The sequence below is a fragment of the Protopterus annectens genome, chromosome 2.part0, assembly GCF_019279795.1.
Source record: "Protopterus annectens isolate FY-2018-M chromosome 2.part0, PAN1.0, whole genome shotgun sequence".
Classification (NCBI taxonomy): Eukaryota; Metazoa; Chordata; order Ceratodontiformes; family Protopteridae; genus Protopterus; species Protopterus annectens.
The window spans coordinates 1671968574-1671995488 of record NC_056728.1 but is presented as its reverse complement, the minus strand read 5'-3'; the positions used below and the strand labels follow the sequence as shown (position 1 = coordinate 1671995488).

Below are 26915 nucleotides of genomic sequence, written 5' to 3'. Positions count from 1 at the left end.
TGGCAACTTTTCCAGACTGTGCAGAAAATAAAGAATTGCAGGAGCTTATGCACTCTGCAAGCCAAGTCAGCAAGCATACTTTGCAGTGTGGCTTTGACACCCTAGAAGCATCTTGCCGGGCAGCAGTTACTGGCTCTATACTGAGAAGACATGCTTGGCTGAAGGAGCAGACCTTGCCAGATCATGTCAAATCTAGGTTACTAGATGCTCCTTTGAATAAGGACTGTTTGTTTGGCACCAAAGCAGAAGAGGTTCTTAAAAAGATGGAAGAAAAAGCTAAGTCTATGCAGACTGCTAAAGAATTCTTACAAGTGCAACCCCCTAGATTTAGTAGGCATTGCCCTTCCAAATACTGGTCCTTTTCAACCCCCTCCAGGCCTTCTCAAATCAGACCCAGGGGGCAACAGACCACCCAGACTACAGTCTCAGGGTATGCAGAGATCTAAGCAATGGAGTGCCCCCACCCTTAAAGCAGGGAGTGGTAAGCCACCTCCTTATGGAAAAAGCTCACAATGACTTCTTTACTCCACTCCCCAGCCCTGCCTAATTGCTTGTGCCCCTAGGAGGAAAACCTGCCCTTCATGCAAAAAACTGGATGTCCATCACTTAGGACCAGTGGGTCCTCAACATTGTATCCAAGAGGTACAAATTTTATTTCCACTAACTGCCAACCCCAAGCGGGTTTCCAAACTTTCCTCCAAACCAGTGGGCAGAGGCTCAAAACCAAGTACTTTCCCTGTTCAATATCAGAGCTATTCAGCCGGTTCCAGTAGAACAGAGGATTCTACTCCACACTCTTCCTGGTACCCAGAAAAGAGGGCCCTTGGCACCCAGTTCTGGATCTTTCAATTCTCAACACCTTCCTGGTGGTACCAAAATTCAAAATGTTTACCCTGCAACAGCTTCTTCCTATGCTAGCCAAGGATACCTGGTTAGTCACCCTAGACTTAAAAGAAGCCTATCTGCACATCCCCATAAGGGAGTCACGCAGGAAGTATCTACGTTTCAGGGCAGGATCTATGCATTATCAGTTCTCTGCACTTCCCTTTGGCTTATCTACTGCACCCAGAGTATTCACAAAATGTCTGGCTCCAGCCACTGCATACTACAGGCAGAGACATATCCAAATTTACCTGTACTTGGAGGACTGCCTGATTCAGGCGGACAGTCAGGAATTGCTGCTACAGCAGCTGACATTTGTGAAAAACCTTCTCACTTCCTTGGGGTACACCATCAACGAAAAGAAATCAAAACTGGTACCCAGTCAAAAGATTGTATTCCTGGGAGCAAGCTTGGACACAATTTCCCAGATGGCATTCCTCACTTCAGAAGAACAATTCTATCTGACAGACTACTTCAAACAAATGGCCACCAGAACCCAGCTGTCCGCAAGAAAAATGCTTCAAGTCCTAGGGTTCATGGCCTCATGTATACTGCTAATTTCATATGCAAGACTGCATATGAGGAAACTTCAGTGGTACTTAAAAAGTCTTTGGTGCCAACATTCTCAGGACCTGGAAACAGTCATTCCTATCATACCCTGTCTAAGGGCAGAAGCATGCAACCACAACAAGGGACTGCCATTTACTCAACCCCATGCCGCCCAGACCCTAACCACAGATGCGTCAGACATTGCCTGGGGGGCATACATGGAGGGCAAATGTATTCAGGGCCACTGGAGCCCAAGTCAAATTCATCTGCACATCAACCAAAAAGAGATGCTAGCTGTACAGAATGCCTTGACAGCTTTCAGATCCCTACTCTTTCCAGGACAACTGCTAATAAAAACAGACAACACCACAGTTATGTGGTACATCAACAAGCAGGGGTAACCCATTCCTACCCACTCTGCAGGTTAGCCATGGCCCTGTAGAACATGGCTTTGGGCATTCGAGTCCATCTGCAAGCTCAATTCCTGCCAGGCAAACAAAACTCACTGGCAGACGACCTAAGCAGAAATCTCCTAGACCCACACGAGTGACAATTGGAGCCCAGCACCTTCATCCTTCTGATTCAGAAATGGGGGACCCCAGAGGTGGATCTTTTTGCCTCCCCTTACAACCACCAGCTCAGCTAATTCTGCACCAGGAATCCTCAGAGCAGAGCCTGGAAAGTGGATGCCGTATCTTTTCAGTGGGTAAATCTCTCAACCTATGCCTTTCCCCCTCTGCCCCTTCTCACAAGAGTATTACTCAAGATAAAACAGGATAGACCAAGGGCAATTCTGATTGCCCCAGACTGGCCACACCAGCACTGATACCCACTTCTGCGCAGCCGGACATCAGTGCCACCCTGGCACCTACAACAGAACCTAACTCTTCTCTCTCGGCAGGAGGGACAGATTTTGCATCCACAACTGCAAACCCTAAATCTTGCAGCATGGCTTATTCCTTGAATTCTCCCCCAGCAACCCTAAGCAAGCAGGTGCTGGTTGTCATTCTTGAAGCCAGAAGACCCAGTACAAGAAAATCCTATGCAGATAAGTGGAAAAAGTTCTCCTCATGGATTCAATCTAAAGGAGAGGACACAACTCTGCCCTCCCTGCCTCTGATCCTAAATTACTTAGCAGATCTACTCCACAAAGACCTTTCCTTCTCCTCCATTAAGATACATGCCTCAGCCATTTCTGCTCATTACAACCCTGAGCCACCTCTCTTTTCCCACCCTCTTATCAAACAGTTCCTGAGAGGGGCAAACAACTTAAGGCCAGCAAGAAGAGCACCCATCCCGACTTGGGACCTTAACCTTGTACTGGAAAAGTTCACGCTTCCCTCCCCCTTTGAACCTGCTGCGTTAGCGGAGTTAAAATTCCTCTCCTAGAAAAATAGCCTTGCTTCTAGCCATCACTTCAGCTAGAAGAGTGTCTGAGCTACAAGCACTTATGGCTGTGGAACCCTTCATTATTTTCCGTGCTGACAGGGTTTCCCTCAGGACTAACTCTTCCTTTATGCCTAAAGTGGTGTCCAGTGTGGCTCTCAACCAATCCATCTATTTGCTAACCTTCTTCCCTATTCCTCAAAATAAAGGGGAAAGGATCTTGCACTCATTGGACGTGCACAGACAGCTCCGATTCCACCTTGATAGGACTAAAGCCTTAAGAAAATCTGACTAGTTACTAGTCAGCTTTGCAACAAGGTCATTTCAAAACAAACTATTTCCAAATGGTTAGCACACTGCATTCATTTCTGCTACAAGCACCATGGGAAACCAACCCCTCAGGGGGTCAGAACACATTCCACTAGGGCAACATCTACCTCTACAGCATTTCTAAGGGGAGTCCCTACCAGGGACATCCTGGAAGCTGCTACCTGGAGTTCTGTACACACCTTCACCAAGCATTACCACCTGCCTATCTTTTCCAAATCTAGAGCAGGTTTTGCTACAGCAGTCCTGCAAGGCATACTAGCCAGCCCTAACTCTTCTTGACTGCCTCCACCCTTTTTCAGCTTTGGGAATCCACCCAAGTGTGATGACTGCAACAGTGAAGATGTTCAAGTGTATTCACTGTTGCAGTCCTGGTTTCCCTCCCTCCAGCCCTCTGGTTTTCTGTCTCTCTCTTTCTCCTCTATATGGATATTACTCATCCCTTCTGGGATTTTGGTATTTACTTTTTACTGGTGGTGTTTTCCCCACCATAACCTAGCTCCCTATTTAGGGTCTCCTGACATTTGGAGCAAGAAAAACTGATGTAATGGTGTCGGCTGCCTGTTTTTATACCCCTGACAACCTGACGTCAATCCTGGAGCGACAGCATACAATGCAGAAATACTAAGTCTCTGGTATTCAGGCCGACTGAGGGCTACCTGCAGGCAGATAACCCTAAGTGTGATGACTGCAACAGTGAATACACTCGAACATCTACATTTATGGTAAGTGTACACAACTGTACTTTCCCCCTCCCATATGTCTTTCAGACAGTAAAACTATCGATGTCCTTCCATTCCATTGTTGCAGTATTCATTACAATAGGGATCCCCTGCCAGGGACAGCCTGACATCCCGCCAGTTTACCAAAGCCTTTAGGTTGCTTTAAGTACTCTGTACATCACACGTATGCTTCTCGCGTAGCATAGAGCATAAAGGTGATGTTTGGATGTACCATCCTCAGAAATTTTTTGCTGCCAGTCCGAATGCTATCTCTTGATCATCTGTCTAAATGCCTGCTCCAGTTGCTGATTCACTGACCCTTTTCAGATAAGTGCCCTTTTGGGGTTTATTGATCTTATCTTTTTTCTTTTGTTTTGTTGCTTGTGGGGTTTCATGTCATGCAAGAAAGGTAAATGCCATTATGAGAGACAGATTCTTTTAAAGTCTGTCATAAACGGTGCTTATTTTGTCTCGGTACTTCCCATGACCATATGTCTTGTTCAGTTTGTCCGGCCTTTGTTCCTAAGACTCTCCGTAGTTGACTTTCTTCTTTAGCGTTGTATTTAGAAAACCAACGTCTTAAGCTTTTAGCGAAAGACATAGTGAAGGAACTTCCTGCTCAGAGGGTCAGCCGTTTGTGAAGAAGGTCAAGAAATCTAGGTCTGATTCTTCTGCTGTGCCACCTCTGCCAGATGTTCGGATTCTTCTGCTGCAACCTTTTCCGAGGCTGGTGTGGATCCAACCTTACACATGTCCCTGGAGGCCTGGCAGATGTCTGCTTTGGACAGTAAGGGGGAGCCATGGCTGATTATTTTTGAGGGGCCTAGGGATGTTCCTCAGATTTTGGTTAGAGAGGAAGTCCCAACTGCAATTACTGAATCCCATCTGGAGTCGGAGCCTTCTAAATTTTATAAGGTGGACGTCCCTTTGAAGAAAAGACAAAAGCATATTTCTCCAGCTCCTATGGACCCATAGATTGAATGGCAGAATTTTATTCGGGGGTTGTTTAATGCTCTGATGGCTTTGAAACCTCCTTGTGGACTTTTTGTTCATGCTCCCTCTTGGTCCTGTACTCCCCTTTAAAAGACCTAGGGAACAGTATTCTTTGAGAGGAGGTGGATTCAGATGAGGAATCCTTTGCTTGTCTCAGATTCCCTCACCTTTAGACTATGGGCCTGAGGAAGAGGAGTCTGCAAGTCCTGACATTCCTTTCGAGTAAATGTCTTTTGTGGACATAATCTACAGAATGATGGAGTTCTTTAAATGGGATTGTGCCAAGGTTTGTGAAGTACAGAAGAGGTATTGCGAGCTGCTGCAAATGGACTCTCCTAGACCTTCTGCTGTTCCTCCTATTTTGGCTGCATTATTAGATGCCTTTTCTACTGCATCTAAGGCTCCTGATTCCAACCCCTTGCCCCCACGAAACCTGACAGGTTTTATAGGGTGCCTGAAGACTGTAAATTTCTATATACTTCTATATATTCTATAGTATTGAATATCTATAGTATTGAATATCTATAGTATTCTATATATTCTGATACTCCTCCTAAGGTCTACTTCTTTTTTCCATCTTTATCAATGACCTTCAGTCAGCTATCCCTTTTTCTAACTGTATCCAATATGCAGATGACTCCACTATTATCTGCACAGCTACCTCTCATGCTGAACTTCAGTCTCTTACACAAAAAGCCTTTAACACAGTTGAACATTGGTTTTCCCAACGCTGCCTCATACTCAACCCTAAGAAAACAAAACTTGTACTCTTCTCCCCAACACGTAACCAAATACCCCCACATTTCTCAATCACTTCAAACAACAATACTAGTATTTCCCCCGAAACCACCACAAAACTACTAGGAATTACAATTGATAATAAACTCAATTTTGAGAATCACATTAACTCTACTATAAAAAGTGTGAACAAAAAAATAGGAACCCTATATAGAATTAAACCATTTCTTACCCCAACTACTAGAATTACCCTAGCCAAGACCCATCTAATCTGTACTTTACTCTATGAATGTCCTATTTATACCAACCTGTCAAAAAAAACCTTAATAAACTAGTTATATCCTACAACAACATTGCTAGATTTGCTACCGGATCTCCTTTGGCTGGCTCGAACTTTCTAATCAGATTATACTTCAACAACTGGTAATAGCCCACAAAACCCTGTACCAACCCACCAAAACACCAATACTCACCTGTCTTATTACCCCTTATCATAACCTGAAACATCTACGCTCCTCTAACAAACTTCTGATCAACATTACTACACCTAAAAACACTGCAGGAGATGGCTTATTCTCCAACTCATTTGGGAAACACTGGAACAATTTACCTGCTGATATCACATCCCTGACTTCTCTTCCTATTTTCAAGAAGAATCTCAAATTGTACCTTAATAACAAATGGCTCTGCCCCTGTATTAACCCTGACTAGCTAGCCCTTCTGTCTCCCATCTCCCTTTCCTTCTTCCCCTTCTCTACCCAATAACCCAATAAATGTTTTCTAAAGTTCCACAGCCACTCCTTAAGACAGGAAACTTACGCTTTGAATAAGTACTCAAAAGCTTCTTTTCTTTCCTCTCTTCTTAGGTGCATGTTTGCCTTCTTAAAACTAACTTTCTTAGCTCTATGAAAATCATCTTATCCTCTACTCATCCTATTATATCTCCAATACCTTTCCTATCTTTTCCCCTCCTCTCTCTCACTTATCCTTTCTTTTATTCTATGTACATCTAAAATATTGTTTCTCTGCTCATCTCAAAAAAAAAAAAAAAAAAAGTTATATTTTATCGTTTTTAGTTTTTTATTATATTTTTTATATCTGCATGCTGATTTGGACTGTCTTAAATTTTAGGTTGACTGATTTCCTACTTTGTATTAAAATTTGGAGCTTTTCTCCCCGGCCCTCTACTGAAAATGGACATATATCCAGTTAGACTAGCCCCGTCAACAAATGTAAAATAAAATAAAAATAAAAATAAAATATAGGTGGTGTTCTGCTGATCTTTCTGTAGTGTCTGTGGCATCTGGCAAGCCATCTCAGTTGTTGCCTTCTGCTAAGTTACTTCCTTCTGATAAAGACAACAGAACTGTGGAAAGGCTAGGTAAGAAGGTTTTTACCTCTGCTACCCTAGCTTTTAGGGCTGTCAGTTATCAGACCCATATGTCCAGGTACATTTTGACTCTTCTTTCCTAGACCTGTCAAGTAATTTCTGATCTGCCAGACTCTGAAAGAAAGGCTTCTGCTCTTTCAGTGTTAAGGACTTCTTCCCATGTGTCTAGTCATTCCATTAAGTGTAGTTATGATGCAGCAGATACCTCTTCTAGAGCTGCTGTCATTGGTTTTGTGATTAGATATTCCTGGCTTCAGCTTCAACCTTTGCCAGATGATATTAAGGTTAAGTTGATGGATGCTCATCTAGACAACAAACATTTGTTCGGTGAAGCTGCTTCTGATTTGTTTGTCTCTTCAGGATAAGGGCAAGGCCTTGCAGGAACTTAAACATGTTTTTGTTTTTCCTTTGCCTAAATTTCAGGGACACTACCTTAATAACCCAGCTTTTGTTCGTAGGCAGCCTTGCCCTCCCCCCAAGGGTAAGAAAGGTGAAAAGCGGGCTCTTCCTGCTAAAGCTACCCAGTCTTCTGTGTCACAGAAGTCTCCTTTTCCTGACAAACCAGGTGCTGTCTGGCTATCCTGTTCTTCTCAGCCAAATTCCTCTTTCTCTTTGTCTTTCCCTTTCTCTTCCTGTTTAGTTAAAGATCAATAAGGATTCCTGGGTTCTGCCAATTGTCTGTCAAGGGTATTTCATGGTCCGGGTCTGGAAATCTCTTCCCCCTTTTATGGGCATTCCTCAACCCTGTCATGATGAGTTGCCTTCCTTTCCAAGGATGCTTTGGGATCTTTTGACTCGGAAAACTATTCAGGAAGTTCCAGTTTCCCAGAGGGGGAAGGGATTTTACTCCAGAATGCTTTTGGTGCCAAGGAAAGAGGGTACTTGGAGACCTGTTCTGGACCTCTCTAATCTAAACACCTTTCTGAAGGTCCACTCTTTTCGAATATTGTCCTTTCAAACTTTGTTCCCGCTATTGTTTCCTCAGCCATTTCTGGTGTCTCTGGATCTCAAGGATGCTTATCTTCATATCCCTATTCATCCCCTTTTCGGGAAGTTTTTACGTTTCTCTGTTGCTTCTTAGTATATTCAGTTTTCTGCTTTGTCCTTTGGCCTTTCTACTGCCCCAAGGGGATTCACCAAATGCCTCGCTCGTGTGATTGCTTTTTGCAGGCTAAGGGGGATCCAGGTCTCCCTACTTTGAACTCCTGTTTCAGGCATCCTCTCCAGAGATTTTGTTGCAAAATCTCCATTTTTCCATTTCCCATTTGCAGAGCCTGGGGTTCACTATAAATTTCGAAAAATTCATGACTCCTTCTCAGGATTATATCTTTCTGGGGTGCAGGATCCAGATTGTTTATGTGCTGGCATCCCTACCTCCTCCCAAGGCCCTAACTCTCATTTCCTTTTTTTCAATCCCTTCTTCCTCTGGCCTCAGTAACAGCGAGGGAATTTCTGAGAGCTCTGGGGTTCATAGCTTCCACCATTCCTATGCTCCCTTTTGCCAAAGTCTACGTGAGAAAACTTTAGTGGTTTCTGAAATCAATTTGGCTTCAGCATTCTCATCCCCTCTAATTTTTTAGTTTCTCCTGTTCCGGGTCTCAAGCAGGAACTTCTTTGGTGGATTTAGCAGCTGAATTTCATTTCAGGGCTCCCTCTTCCTTTCCAGGAGCTGTTCACAGATGCTTCAGATGTGAGATGGGGAACAACTTTCAGCTCCCTAAAGTTGCAGGGAGTCTGGTTGCCTCATCAACAGAAAGACCATGTCAATGTCAAAGAAATGAAAGCTCTTGGCTCTTCAAGCCTTTCATCCTTTGTTCTCCACAGTTCCTCTCAATGTGCTTACAGGCAATGTCACAGTGATAAGGTATGTCAACAAACAGGGGAGGCATGGTCTTATCATCTTTGTCGGTTGGCAGTCTTAGTGTGGGAATTAGACTAGATGTCCAAGTTCAAGTGACTCTTCACATGGTTTACATTCCCTCAGGTCAGAATATTGTGGCAGACTATCTGAGCAGGTCCATAACTCAATCCTATGAATGGATGCTTCACAGGGATGTGTTTGTAGACATTGTCCACCAGTGGGGTACTCACCAAGTGGATCTTTTGCCTCTCCTCTGAACAGACAACTTCCACTGTTTTTACCAAAGTCCCAGGTCCTATGATTTAGAAGGTGGACGCCCTCTGCTTTTCATGGAAGGGGATAATGTTCTTCTTGTTTCACTGTTGCACTCATCACACGTGGGATGTCTGCCTGCAGGTAGCCCTCAGTCGGCCCGAATACCAGAGGTTTAGTATTTCTGCGTCGGTTGCTGTCGCTCCAGGACTGACGTCTGGTCGTCAGGGGTATAAAAACAGGCAGCCAATGCCATTACATCAGTCTTTCTTGCTGAGGAGCCCGAAACAGAATCAGTTTGCACAAGTGCCGGTCGGCCTCTACCTGAGTTTTTGTTTCCGAACTGAATCATCCTGAAGTCTTCTAAAGCTAAGTACCCCATCGGGGATCCTTTTTTCTTGCTCTAACCAATGTCAAAAAAGATAACAATTGTCTTGCCTGTGGAAAGCAAATACCACACCAAGATTTCCATTCTTACTGCGTCACCTGTTTAGGCCCAGACCACAACGTACCTCGCTGTCGGTTTTGTGCTTTGTTCAACACCCAAACTTTTAGTCGTCGGGCCCTTATTGTTGCTAAATACTTTCGCTCTTGATCTCCGTATTCTAAAATAGCTTTAGTAAGCCATCTGACTATGGATCTTCTGAAAAAACGTAAGGATAAAGACAGAGACAGACCGCACAGGTCCAAAACTGCCGACGACGCTTCTGTTAAGCTAGTTGCCAGTTTGCCGGTACTCAGTGAGGCACTTTCGCATATCTGATGCCAGCTTTGATGGATTTGCAGGCCGCTACCGAGACCCGTTCAGAGTCCGGTATGCCACGAGACTCATCTTTGACTACGGAACCTGCGGATGTCTCTACCTTGGATGGGTCCAGAGCCACTGTGCAGGCACTGGCTTCTGAGGAAGTTCTTCGCATTACTGATATTCAACACAAACCAATGACTTCTTTAGCGTCTTCATTTCTGTCTAAAACTACCGAGTTTCTAAGGCCAAGAGTACGAGCTACACCTAAAAAACGACTACCCAAACTCAAGCACCTTCTTCCTTGCCACATCAAATGCTTAAAATGGCAGAAGACCTGATTATGCTTATTTGGAAGCCAGCCTTCTCCTGCTCAGAGAAAAAGAGACCTGTCCCCAGCAGCTTTAACAGACCAAGAGTCCAACTACTCTGAGGTCCCTGAATATGAATACATGCCTTTACCTGCTTATGAGGATTCAGATGCAGAGGAATCCATTCCCTCTGCTTCCCCACCAGAGGATTTTTCTTTTGGTGAAACCCTACATACTTTAAGAGAATATTTCCACTGGGGATGCCAAGACTATCCTCAGTCCAAAAAGAGAGTCAGAGAATTTCTAGATTTGCCAAAACATAGACCTTTTGCAATTCCTCCAGTTCTGGATGTTGTGGATGATGTTTTTTATGAAATCCAGCCTAGCTCCTGATACTTTACCCCGTGCTTCAAGGAAACCAGACAGGTACTACAGAGTCCCTGACTCTCTCAAATTTATTTTCAAAAATCATACTGCTGACCCAGAGGTCATTTCCCAGGGGGCTAAAGGTATAAAAGCAACTACAGCTAAGAATTCCACCCCTTTGGACAGGGATTCCCGAGATTTTGACAGATGGGCTAAAAAAGTATACACCTCTGCAACTCTCTTCATTTGGGCATTGAATTGCCAGTTTCACATGCTGAAATACCAGCAACATATTATGGAACTTATTAAGCAAAAATTAGCTACCTTTACAGACTGTGCAGAGAATAAAAAATTACAAGAGCTTATGCATTCTGCAAGCCAAGTCAGCAAGCATACTTTGTAATGTGGTTTTGACACCCTAGTAGCATTTTGCAGGGCAGCAGTCACTGGTACTGTACTGAGAAGGCATGCTTGGCTTAAGGAGCAGACCTTGCCTGACCAATGTTAAATCAAAATTACTGGACGCCCTTTTGAAAAGAACAATCTGTTTGGCACTAAAGCAGAAGAGGTTCTAAAAAAGATGGAAGAAAAGGCTAAATCTCTGCAGACAGTCAAAGATTTTTTGCAAGTGCAGCCTCCTAGATTCAGTAGGCATTGCCCCCCGAAACATTGGTCCTTTCCAGCCCCCTCAAGACCATCTGAAACTAGACCAAGGGGAAACAGATGCCCCAGACTTCAGTCTCAGGGTATGCAGAGATCTAAGCAATGGAGTGCCTCCACTTCAAAAACAGGGAGTGCTAAGCCCCACCCCCTTGCGAAAAGAATTCACAATGACTTCTCTATTCCACTACTCACCTCTGCCCAAATGCTCGTTGCCCCTAGGAGGAAAACTTGCCCATTGTGCAAAAAACTGGACCTCCATCACCAAAGACCGATGGATCCTCAACATTGTATCCCAGGGGTACAAATTTTACTTCCACTCATTGCCAGCCCCAAAAGGATGTCCATACCTTCCTCCAAACCAATGGGAAGAGGCACAAAACCAAGTTCAATCCCTGCTCTCCATAAGGGCAAATCAACCTGTTCCAGCAGAACAGACAGGTCAAGGGTTCTATTCCAGACTTTTCCTGGTACCCAGAAAAGAGTGCAATTGGCGCCCAATCTTAGATCTCCCCACTCTAAACACCTTCCTGGTGGTACCAAAATTCAAAATGCTCACCCTTCAGTAGCTTCTTCCTATGCTGTCCAAAGATGCCTGGTTAACCATCCTAGACCTAAAAGAAGCCTATCTGCACATCCCTATCAGGGACTTATGCAGGAAATGCCTACGTTTCATGGCAGGATCTATGCATTATCAGTTCTCTGCACTTCCCTTTCGCTTATCCAGTGCTCCCAGAGTATTCACAAAATGCTTGGCTCTAGCCATTGCTTATTGCAGACAGAGAAAAATTCAAATTTACCCATACTTGGACGATTGCCTGTTTCAGGCAGACAGTCAGGAACAGCTGTTGCAGCACCTGACATTTGTAAAAAAAACTAACTTCCCTGGGATACACTATCAATGAAAAGAAATAAAAACTAGTCCCCAGTCAAAAGATTATATTACTGGGAGCAAGCTTGGACTCAGCATCCCAGATGGCATTCCTTACTCCAGGAAAACAAGCCTATCTGACAGGCTACTTCTCTCAAATGGCCACCAGAACCCAGCTATCTGCAAGGAAAATCCTGCAGGCCCTAGGATTCATGGCCTCTTGCATCCTACTAATTCCATATGCCAGACTGCATATGAGGGAACTTCAGTGGTACTTAAAAAGTCTTTGGTGCCAACATTCTCAGGACCTGAAACCGTCATACCTATCATACCTTGTCTAAGAACAGAGTTTCTTTGGTGGGCAGCAACATGCAACCACAACAAGGGACTTCCCTTTACTCAACCCCACACTGCCCAGACCCTAACCACAGACGCATCAGACTATGCCTGAGGGGCACACCTGGACAAGTGCATTTTTGGCTACTGGAGCCCAACTCAAACTCATCTGCACATCAACCAAAAAGAGGTGCTAGCTGTTCAGCATGCTCTGACAGCTTTCAGGTCCCTACTCTCACCAAGCCTCCTGCTAATAAAAACAGACAACACCACAGTTATGTGGTACATCAACAAGCAGGGGGAACCCACTCTTACCCACTCTGCAGGCTAGCCTTGGCCCTGTGGAACATGGCCTTGGACATGCAGATTCATCTGCAAGCTCAATTCCTGCCAGGCAAACAAAACTCTCTGGCAGACAACTTAAGCAGAAATCTCCTAGACCGACACGAGTGGCAATTAGACCCCAGCGCCTACAGTATTCTAATCCGGAAATGGAGGACCCCAAAGGTGGAACTTTTTGCCTCCCCTGCAAACACCAGATCAGCAATTCTGCACCAGGACACCACACAGCAGGGCCTGGAAAGTGGATGCCCTATCCTTCCAGTGGGTAAACCTCTCAATCTATCCATTAAACCCTCTGCCTCTTCTTTCAGAAATACTCCTAAAGATAAGACAAGTCAGACCAAGGGCAATCCTGATTGCTCCAGACTGGCCATGCCAGCACTGGTACCCACTACTGTTCAGCCTGTCACCGGTGCTGCCATGGCATCTACCTCAGATCCCAACCCTTCTCACGCAGCAGGAGGGACAGATCCTGCATCCGCAACTGCAAACCCTGAATCTTGCAGCCTGGCTTATTCCTTGAATTCTCCCCCAGTGACCAGCCTAAGCAAGCAGGTGCTGGACGTAATTCTGGAAGCCAGAAGACCCAGTACAAGGGATTCCTGTGCTGATAATTGGAACAGGTATTGTTCCTGGATTCATTCTAAAGGAGCAGACACTGCTCTGCCCTCCTTACCTCTAATCCTGGATTACCTAGCAGATCTGCTCCACAGAGGCTTTTCCTTCTCTTCCATTAAGATCCTTGCCTCTGCCATCTCGGCTCATTACAACACTGATCCACCTCTCTTCTCTCACCCTCTCATCAAACAGTTCCTGAGAGGGGCCAACAATTTAAGGCCACCAGGTAGAGCAGCCACTCTGGCTTGGAACCTTAACTTTGTACTGGATAAGCTCACGCTCCCCCCCCCCCCTTTGAACCTGCAGCATCAGCAGAATTAAAAATCCTCTCTTGGAAAACAGCCTTGCTTCTAGCCATCACTTCAGCTAGAAGAGTGTCTGAGCTACAAGCACTTATGGCTGTGGAACCCTTCATTATTTTTCATGCTGACAGGGTCTCCCTCAGAACTAACCCTACTTTTATGCCTAAAGTTATGTCCAGTGTAGCTCTCAACCAATCTAGCCATTTGCCAACCTTCTTTCCAAACCTCAAAATAAAGGGGAAAGGATCCTGCACTCTTTAGACATGCACAGACAGCTCATATTCTACCTTGACAGGACTAAGCCCTTCAGAAAATCTGACCAGCTACTACTCAGCTTTGCACCTGGGGCAGAGGGCAAGGGCATATCTAAACAAACTATTTCCAAATGGATAGCACACTGTATCCATTTCTGTTACAAACACCATGGGAAACCAACCCCACAGCGGGTCAGAACACATTCCACCAGAGCTACCTCTGCCTCTACAGCATTCCTGAGGGGAGTCCCTACCAGGGACATTCTGGAAGCTGCTACCTGGAGTTCTGTTCATACCTTCACCAAGCATTACCACCTGCCTATCTTTTCCAAATCCAGGGCGGGTTTTGCAACAGCAGTCCTGCAAGGTATACTAGCTAACCCCAACTCTTCTTGACTACCTCCACCCATTCTTCAGCTTTGGGATTCAACCCAGGTGTGATGACTGCAACAGTGAAACAAGAAGAAGATAGTACAGTTGTGTACACTTACCATAAATATAGATGTTCGAGTGTATTCACTGTTGCAGTCCTGGTTTCCCACCCTCCAGCCCCCATTTCTCTCTCTTTACTTCTCTAAATGTATTACTCACCCCTTACTGGTATTTACTTTTTACTGGTGGTGTTTTTTTGCACCATAACTTAGCTCCGTATTTGTGGGATCCTGACATTTGGGGAAAGAAAAACTGATGTAAATGGTGTCGGCTGCCTGTTTTTATACCCCTGACGTCAGTCCTGGAGCAACAGCAACCGACGCAGAAATACTAAGTCTCTGGTATTCGGGCCGACTGAGGGCTACCTGCAGGTAGATAACCCAAGTGTGATGACTGCAAACGTGAATACACTCGAACATCTACTTTTATGGTAAGTGTACACAACTGTACTGTACTATGCTATAGCTGACTGAGCATAAGTCATCTAGCACACATCAACAAGCTATGATTTTGACAGATTGTGACAGCTTCACAACTTATCAGTAAAATATTCACTTGACAGTAACAAATGATTGTGTGTGTGTGTGTGTGTGTGTGTGTGTGTGTGTGTGTGTGTGTGTGTGTGTGTGTGTAGATATACACACACACAAAAGATATATAAATCTTCACCCACAGATTTTGACTCAAGAAAAGGTAAGCATTTTACCCTTCTGAAGAAAGCAGAGATGGTTGTTAAATGGAGATGAGTGATACAGCCATCCATTTAATTTTAATTCTTCTAAACATTATACCATATCTGATGAATGATGGCTAAATGCTTTCAGTATAGAGTCATTTTTTTTTTTTTTTTTTTTTTTTTCCTCAGATGCACAATGCGAGTTGGGAAAGGAATTCACCCCGATGGTGTTCCAGGCTGGTGCCAGGGTTTCTCCCTAGATGGAGGCAGTGGAGTTCGTGCAGTTAAGGTTATCCAACATGGCAACAGACCAGGTCTTATATATAATATCGGTATGTTTACAATTTCTGTTCTTTCTAGACTAACCCTTTAATATTTTTTAATCTGCTGTCATTCGCTGCAGGAGACAAAAATTTTCCTTAGTCAAATCCCCATTTGTGAAGCAGTTTGGGTGATGTCCTTCATGGATGCATCTGCAGTCATAACAAGTGGGTTGTCCTGTCGTCAGGCAGCCCTGCAGTCGGCCGGATTCCAAAGTCCGGGTCCGGCTTCGGCTGATGTCGCACTTCTCCCGACGTCATCTCTGTTGGTCTTCGGGTATAAAAGCATCAGCCGACGCCATTTTCCTCAGTCTTTCTTGCCGCGTGGCTCAAGCAGAAGCTGTTCGCAGTGCCGGTCGGTCGGATCCAGAGATTACTTCTACCGAATACTACTTCAAGACTTCTAAAGCTAAGTACCCGTTGGGGACTCTTTCTTGCCTCAGCCGATGTCAGAAAAAGTTAACAATTGTTTAACCTGTGGGAAACAAATACCTCAAAAAGATTTCCACTCATACTGTCTGCCTTGTTTAGGCCCAGCCCACGACGTAGCAGCCTGTTCGGCCTGTGCTTCTTTTAACCGACGAACACTTAGGCGTCGGTCGGAGTTTGCAGAACAGTTTTTCGGTACTGATTTTGCGTACATTATGCCATCGGATCCTCCGACTACCCCCAAAAAGATAAAGACCGACACGCGGTCCGTGGTTTCGCCAAACCACGGTAAAGCAAATCGAGTGTCTCGGTTTCGGCCGAAACCGAGAAAACTGCTCAAAGTACAGCTGAACCTATTCTAACAACTGAGGCCCCTGCTACAACTCTTGAATCGACCTCAGAAATTTTACCCACTACGGTGGTGGACTTATCAGACACCATCCCCTTGGATGTCTCTACCCCCAGCACGTGGTGCTGCTAGGCCTCCAGCAGCCATGTCCATTAAGGCCTTCGCCAGGGCTAAAGCAGCCAAGACTACTAAATCAGTGCCTGTTAAACCCCCACATCCAGGCCCTCTTCTAGTTCTCAAATGCTTTCTTTGGCAGAAGATTTAATTTCTTTAATTAGAGGATCTCAACCTCACCCAGATAGGGCCTCTCAGCCCCCTGAGAAGAGATCTAGGGCAGAGCCCCCTGAGCCAGTTTCTACTGATGATTCTGCTGATGAATCAGACATAACTGATCAGCCTGAGGCTCCCTCTCCAATTTTGAAGATTCGGATGCTGAAGAATCCATTCCAGCTGCTTCCCCACCAGAAGAATTCTCCTTTGGGGAAACCTTGCATGCCATGCGAGAACAGTTCCAATGGCAGCAACAGGATTTTTCAGACTCCTGAAAAGACTTAGGACCTTTCTGCACCTCCCACAGCACAGGCCCTTAGCTATACCTCCTGTTCTCTGTGGTGGATGATGCTTTCAATGATGTTTGCTCCGCTCCAGATTCTTTACCCCCAGCCCCTGCCAAACCAGACAGATTTTACAGGGTGCCAGATACTCATCACCACCTTTACAAGGCCCCACTTGCAGACCCAGAAACTATATCCCAGGGTCCCAAGGCAGTAGCCGCGACCACAGCTAAAAACCCTATTCCTTCTGAAAGGGAAGCAAGGTCACTAGACAGATGGGGTAAAAAGGTCTACACTTCAGCTACTCTCTCAGCTAGAGCTTTAAACTGTCAGTTTCACATGATACAATACCAAGAGTTTATGCTTGATCAGTTAACTAAAAAATTAACCACTGATGAATCTCTTGATAAGAAATATGTATTAGAGATGGTAAATAACATACAACAGGTTAGCAACCATTCCTTAAATGTGGCTATGATGCACTGGAGGCTTCATTTAGATCAGCCATGACAGGCACAGTGATAAGAAGGCATGCATGGCTAAAGGAACAAGCTTTACCGGATCATGTTAAAGCTAAGTTGCTAGATGCTCCTATGGACAAGACAAGTTTGTTTGGTACACCTGCCCAGCAGGTTATGAAGAAATGGAAGAAAAGGCAAAATCTGTTCAAACTGTTAAAGATTTCTTGCAGGTTCAACCCCAAGGTTTAGCAGGAACTGGCCTGCCAAAATTGGTCCTTTCCTGACTCCACAAAATTTCAAAGGTAGAAATAGACGCCCAGAGGCAGAAACCAATCCAGAGGAGGTGCCTACAGAGGACTACAGTGGCAAGGTAACAACAGAGGCACAGACACAGCCACTGCCACTACATCAGCACAACCGCAGTGACTTAATCCTAAATCCGCCTACCAGGGAACAAATAGTAGCCCCTCTAGGCGAAAGTTAACCTTATTTTCAAAGAACTGGCACTACATAACAAAAGACAAGTGGATTTTACAAACCATAGATCAAGGTTACCGGTTTCACTTCCACACTTTACCAGTCAAAGAGGAATGCCAAATCTACCTCCAAATCAAAAAAAACAGAGGCTCTACCAGATAATGGAGTTAGCAAACATGAGAGCTGTGGAAAGAGTGCCAACAGCAGAACAAGGAAAAGGGTTCTACTCCAGACTATTCCTAGTTCCAAGAAAGGAAAAAGTTGGAGACCAATCTAGATCTGTCCACCTTAAATACATACATCATTGTCCCAAAATTCAAAATGCTGACCCTACAGCAACTTCTTCCCATGCTGGGCAAGGAGTCTTGGCTGGTAACTCTAGATCTCAAGGAGGCATACCTGCACATCCCCATCAGGACAATCTGCAGAAGATGCCTCAGATTTCTTGCAGGATCAGAGCACTATCAATTCTCAGCACTGCCCTTTGGCTTATCTACTGCTCCCAGAGTATTCACAAAATGCCTGGCATCAGTAATTGCTTATTGCAGACTACAGGGAATTCAAATTTACCCATACCTGGATGATTGCCTGCTCAGGCAGACAACAAAAGCAAGCTGACAACAGATTTACAAAGGGTCATTTACTTGCTACAAGGACTGGGATACACTAGTCAATTTACAAAAGTCAAGACTGAGTACCATCCCAAACAAGGATTTTCTTGGGAGCAATTGGACACAGCATCCCAAATGGCATTCCTGACTACAGAAAAACAAGCCTATCTGACAGGCTACTTCTCTCAATGGCACTAACAAAACTGAACAAGTTAACAGCAAGAAAAGTTCTACAGGCCTTGGGCTTCATGGCCTCATGCATAATCTTGGTCCCATATGCCAGACTACATATGAGGAAACTTCAGTGGTACTTAAAGAATTTATGGTCCCAACACAGACACAGTCTAGAAACAGAAATCCCACTAATTCCATGCTTAAAACAGGAGTTCCTATGGTGGGCTCAGGCATGCCAGTCAAACAAGGGCCTACCTTTACGCAGATGTCAACCAAGCCAGACCATCACCACAGACGCTTCAGACCTATGCCTGAGGGCCCACATGCTGGACAAATGCGCAAGGATTGTGGACACTGGAGCCCAACTCAAACTCATCTGCACATCAATCTAAAAGAAATGCTAGCTGTTCAGCATGCAATCTGAAAGTTCAAACCATTTCTCAAAGAGGGCCAGTTGATGATAAGGACAGACAACACCACAGTTATGTGGTACATCAACAAGCAGGGGAACCCACTCATACCCACTCTGCAGAATGACCTTGGCCCTGTGGACCCTGGCACTCAGCTACAACATGCAGATTCAGGCAATATTTGTACCAGGCAAACAATACTCTCTGGCAGACATATTAAGCAGAAATCTCCTAGATGCCCACGAATGGAAGCTGCACCCCACATCTTCAAGACCATCTCGAAGAAATGGAGGAATGCCCCAGGTAGACCTATTTGCATCCCCTCTCAATTACCAGCTCAAAAATTCTGCACAAGGACATTCCACCCACTAGCATGGAAAGTGGACTCACTCTCCTTCAACTGGGTAAAGGCCTCTCAGCATATGCATTCCCACCTCTTCTTTGATACACAAGGTACTGCTAAAGATAAGACAAGTCAGACCAAGGATAATCCTGATAGCTCCAAACTGGCCAAGACAGCACTGGTACCCACTACTGTTCAGCCTGTCACCGTGCTGCCATGGCATCTACCTCAGATCCCAACCCTTCTCACGCAGCAGGAGGGACAGATCCTGCATCCGCAACTGCAAACCCTGAATCTTGCAGCCTGGCTTATTCCTTGAATTCTCCCCCAGTGACCAGCCTAAGCAAGCAGGTGCTGGACGTAATTCTGGAAGCCAGAAGACCCAGTACAAGGGATTCCTGTGCTGATAATTGGAACAGGTATTGTTCCTGGATTCATTCTAAAGGAGCAGACACTGCTCTGCCCTCCTTACCTCTAATCCTGGATTACCTAGCAGATCTGCTCCACAGAGGCTTTTCCTTCTCTTCCATTAAGATCCTTGCCTCTGCCATCTCGGCTCATTACAACACTGAGCCACCTCTCTTCTCTCACCCTCTCATCAAACAGTTCCTGAGAGGGGCCAACAATTTAAGGCCACCAGGTAGAGCAGCCACTCTGGCTTGGAACCTTAACTTTGTACTGGATAAGCTCACGCTCCCCCCCCCCCCCCTTTGAACCTGCAGCATCAGCAGAATTAAAAATCCTCTCTTGGAAAACAGCCTTGCTTCTAGCCATCACTTCAGCTAGAAGAGTGTCTGAGCTACAAGCACTTATGGCTGTGGAACCCTTCATTATTTTTCATGCTGACAGGGTCTCCCTCAGAACTAACCCTACTTTTATGCCTAAAGTTATGTCCAGTGTAGCTCTCAACCAATCTAGCAATTTGCCAACCTTCTTTTCCAATCCTCAAAATAAAGGGGAAAGGATCCTGCACTCTTTAGACATGCACAGACAGCTCATATTCTACCTTGACAGGACTAAGCCCTTCAGAAAATCTGACCAGCTACTACTCAGCTTTGCACCTGGGGCAGAGGGCAAGGGCATATCTAAACAAACTATTTCCAAATGGATAGCACACTGTATCCATTTCTGTTACAAACACCATGGGAAACCAACCCCACAGCGGGTCAGAACACATTCCACCAGAGCTACCTCTGCCTCTACAGCATTCCTGAGGGGAGTCCCTACCAGGGACATTCTGGAAGCTGCTACCTGGAGTTCTGTTCATACCTTCACCAAGCATTACCACCTGCCTATCTTTTCCAAATCCAGGGCGGGTTTTGCAACAGCAGTCCTGCAAGGTATACTAGCTAACCCCAACTCTTCTTGACTACCTCCACCCATTCTTCAGCTTTGGGATTCAACCCAGGTGTGATGACTGCAACAGTGAAACAAGAAGAAGATAGTACAGTTGTGTACACTTACCATAAATATAGATGTTCGAGTGTATTCACTGTTGCAGTCCTGGTTTCCCACCCTCCAGCCCCCATTTCTCTCTCTTTACTTCTCTAAATGTATTACTCACCCCTTACTGGTATTTACTTTTTACTGGTGTTGTTTTTTGCACCATAACTTAGCTCCGTATTTGTGGGATCCTGACATTTGGGGAAAGAAAACTGATGTAAATGGTGTCGGCGGCCTCTTTTTATACCCATGACGCCAGTCCTGGAGCAACAGCAACCGACGCAGAAATACTAAGTCTCTGGTATTCGGGCCGACTGAGGGCTACCTGCAGGTAGATAACCCAAGTGTGATGACTGCAAACGTGAATACACTCGAACATCTACTTTTATGGTAAGTGTACACAACTGTACTGTACTATGCTATAGCTGACTGAGCATAAGTCATCTAGCACACATCAACAAGCTATGATTTTGACAGATTGTGACAGCTTCACAACTTATCAGTAAAATATTCACTTGACAGTAACAAATGATTGTGTGTGTGTGTGTGTGTGTGTGTGTGTGTGTGTGTGTGTGTGTGTGTGTGTGTGTGTGTGTGTAGATATACACACACACAAAAGATATATAAATCTTCACCCACAGATTTTGACTCAAGAAAAGGTAAGCATTTTACCCTTCTGAAGAAAGCAGAGATGGTTGTTAAATGGAGATGAGTGATACAGCCATCCATTTAATTTTTAATTCTTCTAAACATTATACCATATCTGATGAATGATGGCTAAATGCTTTCAGTATAGAGTCATTTTTTTTTTTTTTTTTTTTTTTTTCCTCAGATGCACAATGCGAGTTGGGAAAGGAATTCACCCCGATGGTGTTCCAGGCTGGTGCCAGGGTTTCTCCCTAGATGGAGGCAGTGGAGTTCGTGCAGTTAAGGTTATCCAACATGGCAACAGACCAGGTCTTATATATAATATCGGTATGTTTACAATTTCTGTTCTTTCTAGACTAACCCTTTAATATTTTTTAATCTGCTGTCATTCGCTGCAGGAGACAAAAAATTTCCTTAGTCAAATCCCCATTTGTGAAGCAGTTTGGGTGTTATGCCCTAGGCATCAGTGTTATAAAATGTAATCTGTATTTTGAGAGACATGTCTGGGTACAAGCCAAATTCTGAAGCTGCCCTGTCATAATCAGCAAGTAGTGTTAGCAGCCTTAGGCATCTTGGCAGCCTCAGTGCAATGTTGATGCTTTGAGTAACCATCTGCTGAAATCATGCTGCTTCGATTTTGACATGAGGAGATACTTTGAGTAATAATAGTAATGTTGCCAATAATTCTAAACTAAGTAAATGAAAAACAGATGCAGGATTCACTAATTTTTATGGCACCAGAAGAGCTACATACTGGTGAATAGACATTGTCATGGGTAACAAAGTTGGAAGCTTTCTGCAGGACATTCAATTTTGATAAGATTACAGCAGTGCCCTAATGTAGAAGTGATCGTACAACAAGATTTTTTCTTTGTTTTTCTATCTCATTTTTTTTTGCTCCCTTTTAGCTTATCATGTTATAACACTGCTTTAAATTACAATAGTTTGCTTAATTTAACTTATTGAGTGCATAATTCATTTAAAGAAATGTATATAAGTTAATACTGAAAAGAAATTCAAATTAGATATTAATTTATTTGGTAGACATTTTCATCCCAAAAGGTATTCCAAATGATTGAAAATAAGCTATCATGTATGCACTTTATATTTTTCATGATATAGTTTTTGAATCAGTCTTAAATTGATCTCTGAGCAGCCAACACGTGTCTTTTTGTAAGTTTTCATGCATTTGCCTATTGGTCTCTTGCAATCACACAAGACCATCTCTGCACTGTGTTGTCAGCAAAGTATGCCATCCTTTTTCCTGGTTATTTTCTGCTGTTTGAAGGACTAAGTGGAAGCCATCTCCCATATATAATTCGTTCATCTCAGGTCAGAAAAGGACCATGCAAGATAGCCATCTCAACTACATTTGCTAGTTATGCCCAACTTTTTTTAATAATGTCTTTATGGGCAGTATTGTTTCATGCTTTTATTCATTTATGCAAATGTGTTTTTATTATATTCACCTTGGCTGGGCTCAGAATTGGTCTGTGACAATTAGTGCACTACCCAATAAACAAACTTAAATACATTTTTATTGTTTTACTTTTAACCGGGATAAGCCCAAAGACGCAACAACTTTTGTTATTATTTGTTAACTGGGTTAGTCCCAGTAAGCTAGTGGCCTCTTTTCATAGGATACCCATGGTGGTATTTATAGTATCTAGGGAAATTTTATCAGCTCATTGGGGAACTTCTGCTGCTGTTGATTGGTACTGTGGGGTCTTTTACATCTACCTGAGCTACCACATTCTTAAGCAGATGGGTCCTCAGTTTAAAAAAAAATCATCTGAAGGGTGACATAGTGATGAGGGTAGTACCCACCTAATGCTGCACTCCGGTGTCAGCAGTCAACTCACTTGGAGATGGGAGTAAACCGACAGACTTCTAGACTTCCAGCACCAAAGACAAGTGTGCTGCCTATTTGAGCCACTGACACTGGTATTGAATTGCTGTTTGTAATAACAATCAGTGCACATAAATACCCCACTAGGACAGTATATACAGCAGTTAAGACATATGAAAAAACAGCACTAAACTTAATAATGAAAACTGAAATTAATTACAGTACGCATCCTACCTAATACATTAAGATATTCATCATAATGCTCATTTTTGCTTTAGTAATAACAATTGGGATTTCTGCCATAGAAAGCTTGATGTCCATTCCAGTTTCCAAAGATTTTCCTTCTCCACACTGATCTGGATGTCATTGTGTATTGGTATAAGGGGAATATTTGCATGTGTCATCTCCAGATCTTCATAAGATCCCTGTTGCACTATTCATTGCTACTGGGATTTATCCACCAGGATATCTATACATCTGGACAGTCTACAAAATTGAGGCTTCTTTCTCACATGCAATATAATCTGCTGTAATCACTAACTGATGTGCTGGTGTGATAGGCATTTATGGTCACATCAAAAACTCAGAACTTTCTTGCTCTCAGCTCATACTACAGACTAATCAGCATCACGTCTCCTCATCTCTAATGGTTGGCTTCAGCAAAAAGAACATAGGAAGATAAGTACCTCATTGGGGATTCTTTTCTGTGAAAAGTTTGTCTTTTAGAAGAAAAAGGAAATTTGACTATAAGATACCTTGCAATGACCACTTGACTGTGTTTTACTTGGGGACTAAATACTGCATAAAAACTTGTAGCATTTCTCAAGCATTTGCCCTAACACTATCAGAAGTATGCTTAATTTTCTCAGGACAAGTATAGAAAATAGCAACTTCCAAGATGTCTGTACAATGATCAATAGATTTGTTAGATCTATCGCAGCAAGAAAAACTTTTTTTTTTTTTGGGGGGGGGGGTGCAAACATATAAATCTGAGTAAAATTCAGTTACTAGTTAGTCACTACACTGCCTGGATGTCAGCAAAGGAGATTTTTGTAGAAAGTAAGAGGAAGTCAGCTAGAAAAGGAGTAGAAAACAGTCTGGTTGGGAAGAGCCTTGCAGCTATTCAGCAGAAAGCAAATCAGGTTTCAGCTTTGGTACAGGAGATGGCTTCCAGTAATTTTGAGCTAAAAAAATAAATTCATTCAGAGGTGTTTAAAATAAGCGAGGCACTGGAGAAATATTTAAAATTAAATGACAGGCTGGAAAGAATAGAATAAGCTTTAAGTAGCTTTTCAGATGAGTGGATAAGTGGCCAAAAGAGGTTGAAATGTTGGAAAGACTAGCTGAATATGAGAGTTTTCAAGAAGAACTCTTTCAAAAATTAGAGTTAGAATACAGAGCACCCAGAGAAAGTATGGGATTTCTGCTGTACCAGACAGACTGGAAGGAATAAACTGCATTAGTTTATGAAAGTACAAATAAGCAGATAAACTGGTATTGCATAGCATAGCAGGATTTGCTAATTAAAAGAGGAGGCAGTGTATATGCTCCATATTTGATCACAGGAAAGCAGCCAGCACCTATGTTAATAAAGATGTAATCATACCAGGTGAAAGAGTCACTCCTGAGAAAATTGTGGAAGAAGGGAAATATATTAAAAGCTGGGGATAACTGAGTGTTTGTGGAAAATGATTATTCACTGCAGAAGGAGAAAACTAAGTTCCTCCAGCAGTCAGGGAACTGTTGAGAGGCAAAAATGAGATTCAGTCTGCTGTATCCAGCTATCTTCAGAATATTTTTCCTGGAGGATCAAAGACATTTTTGGATCCAGCAAAGGCTTAGGAGAAAATCAAAAAGGTTATCCAACAAAGAGTGAGACAGCAAGCAGAAGGGGACTCTACTCATTCTTCTGCCAATAGCAAAGCCCAGAGAGATACTTTGACAGTGAAACCTTTTCCATTGTTCCAAACAAAAATACTGGAGAAATGGAAAAAAAGCACAGGAGCTGACTAGAAGAGTAAGGAGTACTTTGAACTTGCACCACAGACTGGTGTTAAGAAATGGACATGAATCGTGATCAGGATGACCAAAAACATTGTACAATTTGTGAATAAATAGGATACTGTACAGTGTCAGTCCCACTGGATGTAGGAATAGACATGTGAAATGTGGCTTTACAAGAAGATGAAAGACTGGAACTCATCTGTGTTTAAACTGGTAGGTGAACTGTAAAGCATGAACCCCACCTTTTCATTAATGTTTAGAAAGACAAAGGGACTAAAGATGTAACAGTAAGTAAACAAATTTGTTATTATTAATATTTGTGTAAAATATTCTAGTCTCCGATAAAAATTCTCCCAGAGCTGGGCTTTCATTTAGCACTGTCCTGCCCCTTTTCTCTTTCTTGTGTACACAATAATCAATCCCTGATGGGAGGGCGGTCCATAATGTGCACTCCAGTCTCCTGCTTAGCTTCATCCCACTCTGTTCCCTTCCCTTCCTAGTTATTTCTGGCCAGTACTTTGGCACCTTTGCTAATTTCCACCAATAAATTCTAGCCCCCTCTTACCTGTTGATGAAGTGCAGTTAGTGAACAAAACTGCTCATCATACATGAGTAAAGCTGGTTCTTTCGGTAACAGTCTGGTTGATTTTTTTATTTATTATTATTTTAAAACTAAGTAGTGACTTTTAAAGTTTTGGACTGCTTTAAGCTATTTCTGAATTCTGGATTTTAGTTAATTGGCCTGTTTGTGTAATAAGCAGAGAAGTGATGGCAGTCTGCTACTGTCATGCTAACATCAGCTGTTCTATTTGCATCTGATTGTGTTTATGTACTTGTTAATCCTGTAGCTCGATTCTTTGATGTGCACAGGGGTCCTGGATGCAAGGTGGATTTACAAGAACCTTTGGCGATTTTTTTTTACATTACTATACCCTTGCTAAAAGACAGCCGTATCAATAAATGCATTCTTTACTATGGCTTAGTTCTTAGAATGCTTTCTGCTACTTTTTGAATGTATTTTTTACTGTTGTGCATAAGGATTTGTATCAAAATCATAATCTCTCAGTCTCTCTTCCCCTATTCCATCACCATTCATTTCCACTTTGAATTATAACCTTCTACTTGAGTTGCATATGTGAAACGTAACTGTAGCTTTAACGTACTCCTTCAAATCACATAACTCTAAACTACCCTGTTCTATGGGGAGAATAAACTTATTCTACTTAACCACTGTTCCCTTTCCCTTCCAAATAAACTCCTTCAGCTTTTTAATGTTTATCATTCACAACTTCTCTGGTTTGTAAAAATATGACTGACCAGTGTATAAGACTAAAGGACTAAAAGCATTTTCACTGCTTGTTTCTTACCTTCCGTATTCATAATCATTCCACTTTTGTAATTTTTACATTTTTTGTTTTGTCTGTTTCCAGATATTTTTATCTGGTGTAATGCCTAAATATTTCTTATGTCTCATAAGTATAGTTGATGCTTAGGTACATGGTTTACCACTGCAGCTTTTGTTTTATCTTCATTTATTTTATATTCCAAAAATACTTAATATTGCAGAATATTTCATAACACCAAAATATCATTTTCTAGACCTGTGTAAAGGATTAATTACCACACCAGTTATTTCTTCTAAATTGTGAATCCTTTATTTTCTTTGCTTGTGATTCTGAATGTAAAAAATATAAATTAAATAACAAGTAGAGGGCATCCCTGCCTGGTTCATATGTTCATGCACATCTTTTCATAGAGAAACCCTCCCACTTTAATTTTGTCTCTGACCCTTCATAGATCCTCTTTAATAACCCTGTTTTGTCAGGGAAT

The 26915-nt window shown here is 43.2% G+C and overlaps 1 protein-coding gene across 1 annotated transcript in view; it reads left to right on the top strand.

Annotated features, from left to right (window-relative positions):
• Positions 1–26915, top strand: part of VPS13D (vacuolar protein sorting 13 homolog D) — a 3321573-nt gene that overhangs the window by 2561941 nt on the left and 732717 nt on the right. Inside the window, exon 50 of the mRNA XM_044060428.1 lies at positions 15203–15345. Within this exon, the coding sequence (XP_043916363.1) occupies positions 15203–15345 (143 nt within the window). The remainder of the gene's footprint in view (positions 1–15202; positions 15346–26915) is intronic.